Consider the following 12,247-nt stretch of genomic DNA (forward strand, 5'->3'; position numbering starts at 1 on the left):
CCAATCCTAGGTGCCACTCTGAGGGTGGCTTCTTCCCTCCTGCCTGAAGCTGTATTGCAGATATTTCCCAGCTCTTAGTGACATGGGTCCCCTGCTGACAGATCTCTGGTATTTTAGTCCTGGCTCTAAGCTGCTCTTCATCAGGGCGATAGGCTTTGGGGATAAGGGTGAGGTTTGACTGCATCATTTGCATCTCTAGTCTTGAACAGCAAGGAAAAGAGGCGGGGCTTGTGTGTAACAGCACAGGGGGAGGAACTGCTTATGTAATGGGCAGCAGATTTAGCAGGAGGAGAGAGGAGGCAGAAGCTGGGGATGGGAGCAGTGAGCTGCCGGCAGGGGCACCATGCCCAGATGGCTGCTTCTCATAAGGTAGGGTGTGGGGCCTCTGGCAGCTTCTTTAGGGGAGGTGAAAGAGACATGGGCTTGAGGCCTGGCAGTTGACTGGTGGTGTCCACTGTGGGGGTAGGGCAGGGAGGCTTTAGTATCAAAGTAGCTATCCCAGTCCCATACTGAGAGGTGCAGGCTGAATTTCTGATGCCATATGGGGGAAATGTCCAAATATTGCTTTCCTAGAGGATTTTCATTGTGTCCAGGAAATCCAGACCTTGGCTTGATGCAAGGGCAGTGGCCATCTTGCCTGGGCCAAATCTATGTCTTTAGGGTTGAGATTTGAGGGAGCGCCTGCTAAAGATGGGCAGAACCTGTAATACCTCAGGGGCAGAAAGTTTAGTGGCTCCTTTGGTTCTCAGCAGGGTGGCAACATCCGGGGCCCCTGGGTCCAAGGCTGGAAGAGCCTCTGGTCAGGTGTGGGGACCACAAGGTCAGGTGTGAAAGAACTGTGGGGACTACGGGGGCATCAGTTCCTGCACCGGGAGCCCCTGGAGCCAGCCCCACTGCTAGTAGAGAAGCCGCTGCCTGAATGGCCAGTGCCTCAGTTCATCAACCTCTTTCTGCCGGAATTTCCTATTAGGCCCCTTAGCAGGCATCAGCAGCTAAAGGTAGGTCAGTGGAATCCCTGGAAAGGGTCTCAGTCTTGGGGAGAAATCAAGAAACAGTCTCAACTGCCCTGTTCTCCACTTCTCTGTACAGATTTTAGGCCTTGTGGCTAAAGGCTCCTTTGGAACAGTCCTCAAGGTGTTAGATTGTGGCCAGAAAGCAGTATTTGCAGTGAAGGTAGGGACCAGGGTACTCCCACATTCTCCAGTCCCTGTCTCCAGCCTTGATTTCAGAGAGGTTGGGAGGAATAAACAATATAAGAACACTGTTCCCTTCTAGCATCACTCCTCTCCTTTTATAGGTGGTGCCCAAGGCAAAGGTCCTACAGAGGGACATCTTGAGGCAGTGCAAAGAGGAGGTCAGCATCCAGGTATGCAGTATGCACACAGCTCTGGAAAAGGATCTTTGGAAGAACCAAACTACAGGTGGAGAAAGCACCATTTTTGTCCAACTAGCCTGCTTTTCCTGACTCTGACCCCTCCTTCTGCTGTAACCAGAAGACCTCAGGAAATGCAGCTATCAGTAGAGTGATTCTAGGTGCTGAGGGAAAACTCTCCAGCACATCCAGTGTGTTCCTTAGTAGTGGGTTACCAGGCAGGCAGCCTGAACTGAGAGGTGGGGCAGCAGCTTCCTTTCTGCACAACTAGGTGAAGCCTGACTTCTGGCTGCCTTGATCCTCACTGTTCCTCACTTCCTGTTTTCTTTGTCCATAGCGACAGATCAACCATCCTTTTGTACACAGTATGGGGGACAGCTGGCAGGGGAAACGACACCTCTTCATTAGTGAGTAACTGGCTTCTCTCCTCATTCCCAAGGGCACTTCTGCTGTACTCCCCATCTGAGATTACCCATCCCTTTGGCTTGTTCTGCCTTTGCTCTGTTCCCTTTCTCGTAGTACTGCTCTCTCCCAAAGGGAGAGGGGACAGCAGGTGGCATCGGTTTGGGCAGGAGGCATACAATGCCTTGCGCCCAGGCATAGTAGGCCCCAAATATTGCCCAGACTTCTGCTGCTTTGCAGTGTGCAGCTACTGCAGCACAGATCTGTACTCCCTGTGGTCTGCTGTTGGCCGCTTGACTGAGGCTTCCATCCGCCTCTTTGCTGCTGAGCTGATCCTGGTGCTGTGTAAGTGAAACAGGAGTGGTAATGGAAATGAGGAAGGAATTAAGGAGGGAGGGAGGAGGCAGGAGAAAATTGAAGTCAACAGGGATAGAAATGGGGTGGGAGCTATCAGGGAAATTGGAAACGACAAAGCTTCAGTAACCCTCATGCTTGCTGTCATCCACAGGCTATCTCCATGACTTGGGCATCATCCATCGAGATGTGAAGGTAATTAAATACTTTGTTTTTGTCTGAGGAGGGACTTCAGTAAGATGTTCCAATAGGTCCAAGAAGGTGGGAGGAGCTGCCGAGAACAGCTGACCTTGGGACCCTTGTGGGTGTTAAGGATTTGGGCAAGGGCCCTCCAAGTATAGACTTAGCTGCTGAGCAAGGGCGTCTTCTTCAGCTGAGGATACACATGATGAAAAAGGGGTGAAAGGAAGAGAATGAATAATAACTTCTCACCTGTGGTTTTTCAGATGGAGAATATCCTTCTGGATGAACGAGGTAAGTCATATCTTTTTCTAGTCCCAGAATAAGAGGCACCGCAGTTTGGAAATAAGTCATGACTGATGAGGGTTGGAACAGAGTGGTGCTGATGCCTTGTTTTTCACAGGCCATCTGAAACTGACAGACTTTGGTTTGTCCCGCCACCTGCCCCAAGGAGCCCGAGCCTATACTATCTGTGGCACTCTTCAGTACATGGGTGAGGGAGACGCTAAAGCTGATGGGTAAGCAGTAGGCAGGAGGAATGCCAACAGATGTCAGTGACAAGTATCTTTCAAATCTATAGCGCCCGAGGTCCTGAGTGGAGGGCCTTACAACCATGCTGCTGACTGGTGGTCCCTGGGTGTCTTGCTTTTCTCTCTGTCAACTGGAAAGGTGAGAGAATGGTAGTAACTTTGGGCAAAGAAGAGAGGAGTTGCTTTCTGGTGGGAAGAAAGAAGATGTTAAGAAATCTTCCCTTATTCTTACTAAGCAATGACATCTTCCCACCCCTCAACTCAGTTCCCGGTGCCAGCAGAGAGAGATCATGTGGCCATGTTGGCAAGTGTGACTCACTATGACTCTGAGATCCCATCTTCTCTTAACCAGGGGCTCTCACTTCTGCTCCACGAGGTAAGGGCAAGCACTTCACTACAAAAACCTTTCACTTCTTTCCCTATCACTGAAGTGATATGTCCCCATTCCTCTGATTAGTTATTGGTTGTGGGCAGGTATCGGGGTTGTTCCTACTTGATAAGTACTACCTCATTACTTGCCTTCTAACTAGCACTTCAGACTTTATACCTGAGTTCCTGATCCTCCAAAGCTCGTCCCTATCCATAGCAGGTCACTTCTGAGAGAGTGCTGCTCTCTTATCAATACAGCTCCTTTATTCCTACTGCTGCCCCCAAATAAGCCTATTTCTCCTACTTTTACATATCTCTGTTCTTTTGGGTTCTTCTCCCTGCCCTCCACAGATCCATGAACTTCTTTCTCCTTTTCCAGCTTCTCTGTTCCGTCCCTTTCATATCCCAGTCTCTCATCCTTCATGCTCTGTTTTCCTTCAGCTCTTACACCAGAATCCCCTTCACCGTCTACGTTATTTGCATCACTTCCAGGTCCACCCTTTCTTCCGGGGTGTGGCCTTTGACCCAGAGCTCCTACAGAAGCATCCAGTGAACTTTGTCTTGGAGACACAAGCTACCCAGTCTAGTCCATCATCGGAGTCCATGTTCTTCAAGGACTTTGACTGTAATCTGGAGTCCTTCCTGGTCCACCCGAGGCTGGCTTGAGCTCCTCTACTGGAGTTGGGGCCCATCCGGGAACCTGAGGACTTCCTCCACTGCCAGCTCACTGTGACCACCTGATGATCAGTTTGTTTTCACTTTGTAGCTTCTTATCATTCTGTTCCTCTAGGTGTTGAACCAGAGTTCAGACTGGGTGTTCTGCTGTTGGCAGCCACAATGCCCTAGTTCTTACCTCATCATACAAACTCTCTCTCAATCTCAGATCAGAGTGTGGACCTTTACCTTTATGTCAGTTCTCCAGTGCTTACACCCTGCCGTTTTTAGCCAGAAGTTTATTCCACTTTTCCTCCTCGTTTCTGTGCCATGTTTCCTTTCATGAGCAATAACATTTCATGGGTTCCCAAGGTGCTATTTATGTGTTTAATAGGCTTGTCAGAAGCAGTATGAATGTTTTTCAGAGGTCTCAAAAGCTAGCATTTATTTCAACCCCTAAATATGCAGGTAAAACATGATTTAGGGCCCAAAGTCAGTCTAATTTTGTAAAATTTAAAAAGTTAATCTAATAGCATACTGTGAGGAAGAGAATAAGAAATGAAACATGGGTGGGTTACATGTCTTCTTTAGGGGTAACTGGAATAACAATCCACATTTTTTCTAAAACAAAACCTCTTTAAAAGACATAAGCATTCTTAAACTGATCTCTTCCCTAGATGGCCAAGGGTTTAGTTTATGATGGGCAAACCAATGGATTAAGAGGCATGACATCAACTTTGAGATTTAAGATAAGAGATGTAACTCAAGAACCTTTTCCTTTAGGAAAATCACCTGAACCTTAAATTTGTATACATTTCTTGCCTTCATGACTTCTTTTCATTTTTCTTTAACTTCCTAAAAGCTTGACTTTCATTATTCTTCAGTCATATCTGAAGAGAGTCTGGGAAGTACTCTGAGTACTGTTTATTAATTTTGTCCCTGGTTTAAGCCAGATTTTCCCTGTACATAGCTGGCATTTTATTGACCTCTGCAGAACTGCTTTTTCTGAATTATACTTTGACAATCCAGATGAAAATCCCTATGAAATTTAATTGCTGTGGATACTGTAAAGGGTGTTTATCGATCATAATGTTCTATATAAGGATGTATGTGAGAAAATTTTCTCTGAACCCAATTGTGCTTTTCCTCAATTGCCGGTAGGTTTTCACCTTAAAGACAATTTATATTCAATTGAGTCTATTTTTCTTTTCATATGATGCTAGACCACTGAGAGCCCAGTTTGTGGTCCACTTCCAGCAAGTGTTTAGGACCTCATGTTATGTTATGTATGCTAGCCATGTTCTTAGTTCCATCCTCCTTTTCTGCCTTTACTTTTCTTATTTTCATTTTTCTGTTTTAATCCTTTTTAAAAAATCTTAGTAGATTATCTCCATCTTTGTAAGCCTTTTAGAATTAGGTTGAGATATAAATAAATAATGTATCCTTAAGCCTTTTGACTATCTCATTTGTTTCTCTTTAGAGACTTTTTAAGCTTTATTACATATTTCTAAAGTTGTCATGACCAGAACTTCACATTGGATAAAAAAACGATACTAGAAATAGAAACTAATGGCTTCTAAAATAGTAAAGAGTATTAGACTGGAATTTAGGAGACCTGATGACTTGATCCACCAACAAATATCTCAGTGTAAGAGGCCTCAGAAGAAGCCATCCCTGCTGACACCTTGATCTGACTTCTAGGCTCCAGTATTGTGAAAAAATAAATTTCTGTTGTTTAAGCCATCCAGTCTGTGGTACTGCATTTTATTTAACCCAATATATCAAAATATCTCAACATAGCTCAGTTGGTAAAGAATCCGCCTGCAATCCTCCCAGTTCAATTCCTGGGTTGGGAAGATCCGCTGGAGAAGGGATAGGCTACCCACTCCAGTATTCTTGAGTTTCCCTTGTGGCTCAGCTGGTAAAGAATCCGCCTGCAATGCAGAAGACCTGAGTTCAATCCCTGGGTTGGGAAGATCCCCTGGAGAAGGGAAAGGCTACCCACTCCAGTGTTCTGGCCTGGAGAATTCCATGGACTGTATAGTCCGTGAGGGTTACAAAGAGTCAGACACAACTCAGCGGACTTTCAGGACATGTAATCAACATTTTAAAATAAGGTTGTTTTTTTTTTTTTTTTCATACAAAGTCCTCAAAATCCAGTTTGTGTTTTACTCCTACAGTCTGAGTTTGGACTCGCCACATTTGAAGTGCTCAGTAGTCACATGTGGCTAGCGGCTCTGCTACTGGATAATACAGAAGAGCCTCCCCTGAGAGCCCTGAAGTTCATAACATGGTTTTTCCTCCCTGGGTTATTGCCTTTTCCAAATTCATTATGACTTCAGACTGTCAATAAGGTGCCTGTGAGTGTCCAACTGAACATACTTTATAATAAACTATAACTCCAAATACCTTTAGGCTGTTTTCCAAAATCCCACCTCCAGTAGCTAGTTTCCCACACAGGTCTCAAGCGACAGTAGAATATAGTTGGTGGTGTGGGTGGCAATCTGTACCCTGCCACTTACTACCTGCGGGGCATTGGACAGAAGACATTATGTGTGACTCAGTTCCTATGTCTGTAAGACGGGGATATTTACAGCACCTATTTCATAGTTCTTTTCAGGATTAAAGGAGATAAACGGCATCTGATAAAGCTGTGTTTTATACTAAAAAATAATAAAAGGCATCTGGAGGAGTGCCAGGTGCCTAATAAATGTCAAATACTTGTGAGCTATGACTGTTTCATTAAACTTGTTGCGGGCTCTGAGGTAAGTCCCAAGAAAACACCAGAAATTCTGGAGAGGTTCAATGACAGCGCAGGCTATTTGAGGCCATCACGGACGCAGGACCTGTTCGCGGACCGAGCAACCTAAGTGAAAAAACAAAACCACTCCACTCACCTTCCCTTCTAGACCCCTCGGCCGGCTCGTGCCGGTCACGGCTAAAGTAACTGTGGGAAACCTGAGGGAGAGACTTCTAAGGCCAGGCCACGGGGACAACTTTTTTGACTGGGAGTGAAAGTGGCCTTCTCGAAGCTAGAGAGATGGATTCCTCGACAGTCCAGCTACCCGTTACGCTCTCGGAGGTGAGGCCGAAAAACTGGCCTTGGGCGTTGAGCCCCCTCTCCCACCGCCCGCATCGAGGGCTGACGCTGGGGATCAGACCGCAGGGCGCTCGCGCGCGCGCGCGCCCGCCGTGGGCATGGCCGGGCGGGGCCAATGCATCCCCCGCCCTTGCCCGCCGGGCCCGAGTCCGGAGCGGACGCGCCCTCCTGACGCACTGAGGCTTCGCAGCCAATCGGGAAGCGCGAAGCAGGTTCAAATAAAGACGGCGGGTAGGCATGGCGTCGTCTCCTACGTGTGGGAGGTGTTCACCCCGCGTTCTGTGTTGAAGATGTGGCGGGTGAAAAAACTCAGCCTGTCGCCTTCGCCCCAACCGGTGAGCCGAAGGGCCTCATGGAGCGAGAGGCCTAGACCGGGGTTTCGGGGTTTGCTGGCGGTGCCGAGCGTCTTGGAAAGCAGAGTCGAGCCTGAGGCGGGGGGCGTGTGTGTGGAGTTTTCCGGTCCTGATGTTCGGAGCACTGGGGTTGGAGCCTACTCTTGTTTATTGCTCGTGAGCTTGTGAGGGAGGGAGGAGGGCTTCTTAGGGCCGGTTGCAGAGCCCAGGCTTACTTTCATGCTCTCTTCTTTCTTAGGGAAAAGCAGCTATGAGAACGCCTCTTCGAGAACTTGCCTTGCAGCCCGACGCCCCCACCAACTCTGGAAAAGGGCCCCCACACTTGCCGACCCCATCACCATGCAAACTTGGGCTGCAGGTGAGATTCGCCAGGCCAGTCTCTCGACTGGGCTCTTTGCCGAGGCCGAGAGCTCAGAGGAACAGAGGGCCAGGGCTGGAACGTAATTAATAACGATAATGAAGTTTTCTGCCTAGACGACATCCATTTACATCTATTCAGGCCAACAGAGAGGTGCCCTAGGGTCGTTAAAGGAAATCCACTGAGAGCCCACTTCTCTGTTTAGGTGTTAGTTTTTATCACCTCCTCCCCCGTTCAGTCTTTATCAAACGTCTCAGAAATACTATCACTTTGATTACTGGTCTCCTCTTGATAAGGGCTCACTTATGGAGAAGTCAGTCAGCTGCAAAAATGAGCCAATATCCATCCGTTCCCCAGGTAGTCAAACGCTTATTTTTTGCTTATTTGTTTATTATTTGCTTATTTTTCTATTGGGTTGTTATTTCTTTTTGTTTTCTAAGTCTTCTTATTATATTATAGTCATCCTTTGTCATGCTTTTTACCTAGTTTATAACTTTCTTTTGATTTTTACCTTTAATCCTGGGGCTATCTAGGAGGGATTCTTGATTTCCAAGTGCTTAAAAACCATTTTGTGTCACCTTTTAAATTTATTTTCTTACATTATGTTCAGAGTGTAGTCTGTTGTCTTTTTAGCCGAGTATAGGGTGAATTTTTTCTGAGTGTTCCGTGAACATATTAAAAAACGCATATTTACTATTCAAAGAATGTCACATTCTGTTATATCCATAAGCAGATAGTTAATTACCCTGTCCTTGCCTGTTTTTCAGTCTGCCAGATCTGTTGAGTTTTGTTATCCTTGTTCAGATTTGGTATCAGTGTAATTTTGGCCTTGTAAAATGGGTTAGGAAGTGTTCTTTTAAATTTTTTGGAGGAGCTTGAGACAAATGGGTATTACGTCTTCTTTGAATGATTGGTAAAATTCAACCTGTGAAATGATCTGGTCCTGGACATTTCTGGAAGTTTTTGAGCATCTCTTCATATGCTTGGAGAAGGAAATAGCAATCCACTCCAGTATTGTTGCCTGGAGAATCCCATGGACAGAGGAGCCTGGCAGGCTGCAATCTATGGGGTCTTAGAGAGTAGGACACGACTGAGTGACTTCACTTTCATTTTTCACTTTCATGCATTGGAGAAGGAAATGGCATGCCTGGAGAATCCCAGGGACCGGGGAGCCTGGTGGGCTGCCGTCCATGGGGTCACATAAAGTCGGACACAACTGAAGCGACTTAGCAGCAGCAGCAGAGTGACTAACACACTTTCATATGCTTAGTTGTCATTCATATATTTTCTTTGGAGAAATATCTATTCAAGTCCTTTACCCATTTTTAAATTGGATTATTTTTGTTGTTGTTGAGTTGTAGGAGTCTTTTGTATATTCTGGTTATTAACCCCTTTTCAGATATATGATTTGCAAATGTCTACTTCTTAAGGAATAAATAGGAACTTAATAAACAGCAAAAGCTTTAAGGTGCATCTCTACATTTCTAAAAGTGTTTAGTTTGTATATTTAGCTTTTGGGCTATGTAGTGCAGACTGATTTTTTTTTTCATTGTATAGTTTAATTTTGTCTTGTCACAGAAATGCTATAACTTTACATTCTACCTTGTCTGATACTGATATTGCTGCCTCTGCTCGCTTTGTTTTTGCCTGATATCTCTTTGCCATTCCTTTATTTTCTACTTTTTCTTAAGCACTTTGAAATAAAAACTTAAAAATTTGAAATAAAATACTTGAAAGTACATGAAACATGGAGCCTAACAAGTTTGTGTAAAGCACACATCATTGTAACCAATACCCAAGGACACTGCTAGAATTTCAGAAGCCCTTTTTAGGTCAATCTTACATTTCATCCACTGCTGTAAATTAGAAATTTCATGTAAGTCTGACTCTTTCTTTTTTCTTTCTTTCTTTTTTTTTTTAAATAAATAATTAGTCTTTATATCTAAAGCTTATAAAATATCTTATTGTTCTGGTAGTTTAGAAATTTTTTCATTTCCTATCAATCCTGCCTAGAGCTTGGTGAGCTATTTTAATATGCAAATTCAAATCTTTCTTTACCTTAGAGAAATTTTCTTCTAATACTTATTAATCAGTGCCACACCTATGGGTGTTCTCTTTTCTCCTGGAGATTCTTTTATGCACATGTTAGGTTTACTAAATTTGTCTTCCAATTCTCTTAGCTTTTCCCTCAGATTTACACTTCTTTGTATCTTTAAAGGTTTTCTTTTACTTGATTGTTCAGGCCAGCAATTCCTGTCTTAACCCTGATCATCTTCTTTCAATTCATATTACTGAAATTTTTTCTTTAAAAGTAATATTTATTATTTCCATGGGAATTCCCTGGCGGTCCAGTGGTTAGGATGCTGCACTTCCACTGCACGGGGTACAAGTTTGATCCTTGGTCAGGGAACTAATATCTCACATGCCATGCAGCCAAAACAAACAAAAAAACAATTTAAATATAAATAAATACAGGTAATATTTATTATTTCCAGGAAGTCTTTGTGTGTGTGAGTTGTATTCAGATTTTCTTATATATTCATAAATTTTTTGGGGTGCAAATGGTCATCTCTTTCTTCCATCAGTGGTGTTTTGGTAGGGTCTACCTTTCTTAACTATCTCAGAGTTTGTCCTTTTTCTGGCTACTAGATCCACATAAGTATATTCATATTTTCCTATTGTTGTTCATTGAATCTCAAAACCAGCAGTCCTGCAAGTGGTTGAAAGTTCAGTGGTCTCTTATTCCGTGAACCACCAATTGAGAGGTGGTCAGTCCCTTATCAGTGCACCAGGAAGAAGTCTTTCTGCAGTTCATTCTCCTCTGCTACAAAGGCTAGAGCTCTTCAGATCCCAAGAGTTGAATGGCTTCAACTCATGTGTTCAGGATAACCTCAGCACTTGTACCCAGGGAGACTAGGTCACTAGCATAGGTTAATGTTGCCTTTTCTCCCAAGAATACATGGATCTCTGTGGGCCAAGTGCTCTCTAACTCTAGTCCCCAATTTCTCCTCTGTTCCAAAAAGAGGAAAATCTTATACCAACTCTAGAACTTGAGCCAGGGATCCCTCCTACCCTAGAATTACGTTGGAGTTAGGATTGGAGAAGAGGAGGGTCATTTTCAAGCTACCGTCTCCACATGACATGGACAGAATATCTTAGCCTTTTTTATACTGTAACTTGGTTCACTTGGAAGGACCCAGAATGTCTTCCCAACTTTTCTACTGTTCAACTTTTCTTTCTTTCTTTTTAGTAAGCAGCAAGGCTTAGCCAAGTTCTTATCTAGGCAAAGGTAATGAGAACTCTTTCTTTTCTGAGTTCAGACAGTATCCTGAGCCCATAATTGTATATTACGAACTAGAATTGACTCTCTTAATCAACTGCTTTTGTTTTCTTTGGCAGGAAGACAGCAACAACTCATCTCCACCAGATTTTGTCAATGCTAAGAAGACAGACTCCCCTTCAGAACAGTTCAGCCATCCCTCAAAGTGGCTAGAAGCTTATCAACACGAATCAGATGAGCAGCCCCTAAATCTGATTCCCCAAAAGAACTCTACTCCCAAAAGCTGTGAGAAAGGAGTAGACCCACTGGACAACAATGTGGTTAAAACCATGGTCCTTGTACCTTCTCCAGGGAGGCAGCAGCAAGACATTACGCTTGCGGACTGTCTAGATATCACGGCAGAGGGAAACAGCTTCTCTCTAGATGAGCCTCTGAGGCCAGGAGATCTGCTGAGAAAGGGGGTGGCCTTCCGTACGGAAGACAGCTTTTCAGAAACTGTTCCTGGTATGCCTGAGATACCTGTGTTTCAGGATCCTCCATCCCAGCTCTTGGAGTCCCCACCAAATCCCTGTTCTGAGCAGCAGTTACATTGCTCCAAGGAAAGCCTGAAGGATAGGAGCACTGAGGCTGAGCCTGAGGACTTAGTTCCTTCTGAAAGTAACACCTTGTTGCCTTCCTCCATGCTCTGGCTTTCCCCTTCAACTGCCTTAGCAGCAGATTGCCCTGTCAGTCATGTGGACCCAGAAGAGGATATTTTAGAGCACAGAGCTATAGAGGAGAAGGAAATGAGCTTTCCCACACTCCCTGAGAACGCTGAATTGGGACATCAAGCACTTGTGTCAAATACAGACGATATTCCATCCACGTGCCCAAGCCCAAATCCTGGAGAAATGGAATCACAGGTGGCTCCTGGGCCATCAGGAAAAGATGCCAGTGGCATTCCTGGCTCCGATGTAGGGCCTTGGATGTCACCCCTGGCCTGGCTGGAAAAAGGTGTCAATACCTCAGTCATGCTAGAAAATCTCCGCCAGAGCTTATCCCTTCCCTCTGCATTTCAGAATGCTGCAATCGGCACTACCCCTTTCTCTGCTTGTTCGGTGGGGACTTGGTTTACTCCCCCAGCACAACAGGAAAGGAGTACAAACACATCCCAGACAGGCCTGGTGGGCACCAAGGACAGTGCCTCTGAGACAGAGCACCTCCTGTGGGGGTAAGTGTCCTGTATCTTTGTGCTCCAGGGCTTCATTTGCCTGGATCCATTACTCCCTTCCCTCTCCCTCTCTTCTTCCCATGTT

At 45.0% G+C, this 12,247-nt stretch overlaps 2 protein-coding genes across 2 annotated transcripts in view; both read left to right on the plus strand.

Annotated features, from left to right (window-relative positions):
* Positions 1–302: 302 nt before the first annotated feature.
* RSKR (ribosomal protein S6 kinase related) lies at positions 303–5,309 on the plus strand. The gene is made up of 12 exons (XM_040243930.1): positions 303–369; positions 750–998; positions 1,090–1,173; positions 1,298–1,366; positions 1,710–1,779; positions 2,015–2,119; positions 2,283–2,323; positions 2,575–2,602; positions 2,712–2,801; positions 2,889–2,977; positions 3,104–3,214; positions 3,649–5,309. The coding sequence occupies exons 1-12, from the start codon at positions 313–315 to the stop codon at positions 3,871–3,873; spliced, it is 1,218 nt and encodes a 405-aa protein (XP_040099864.1). The 5' UTR covers positions 303–312; the 3' UTR covers positions 3,874–5,309.
* A 1,838-nt stretch (positions 5,310–7,147) lies between these two features.
* The window catches only part of SPAG5 (sperm associated antigen 5), an 18,774-nt gene continuing 13,674 nt past the window's right edge, over positions 7,148–12,247 (plus strand). The window contains exons 1-3 of the mRNA XM_040243929.1: positions 7,148–7,296; positions 7,553–7,672; positions 11,072–12,162. Coding sequence (XP_040099863.1) covers positions 7,252–7,296; positions 7,553–7,672; positions 11,072–12,162 — 1,256 coding nt within the window. The 5' untranslated portion in view covers positions 7,148–7,251. The remainder of the gene's footprint in view (positions 7,297–7,552; positions 7,673–11,071; positions 12,163–12,247) is intronic.

This window comes from Oryx dammah, unplaced genomic scaffold (genome assembly GCF_014754425.2).
Source record: "Oryx dammah isolate SB20612 unplaced genomic scaffold, SCBI_Odam_1.1 HiC_scaffold_8, whole genome shotgun sequence".
NCBI lineage: Eukaryota > Metazoa > Chordata > Mammalia > Artiodactyla > Bovidae > Oryx > Oryx dammah.

Excerpts from the sequence above, each read along its gene's own strand:
- RSKR (XM_040243930.1), top strand. The coding sequence starts at position 313 with ATGGGAGCAGTGAGCTGCCGGCAGGGGCACCATGCCCAGATGGCTGCT. Across the intron at positions 2,603-2,711 it reads TATCCTTCTGGATGAACGAG|GCCATCTGAAACTGACAGAC; the intron begins GTAAGTCATATC and ends TGTTTTTCACAG. Across the intron at positions 2,802-2,888 it reads TGGCACTCTTCAGTACATGG|CGCCCGAGGTCCTGAGTGGA; the intron begins GTGAGGGAGACG and ends TCAAATCTATAG.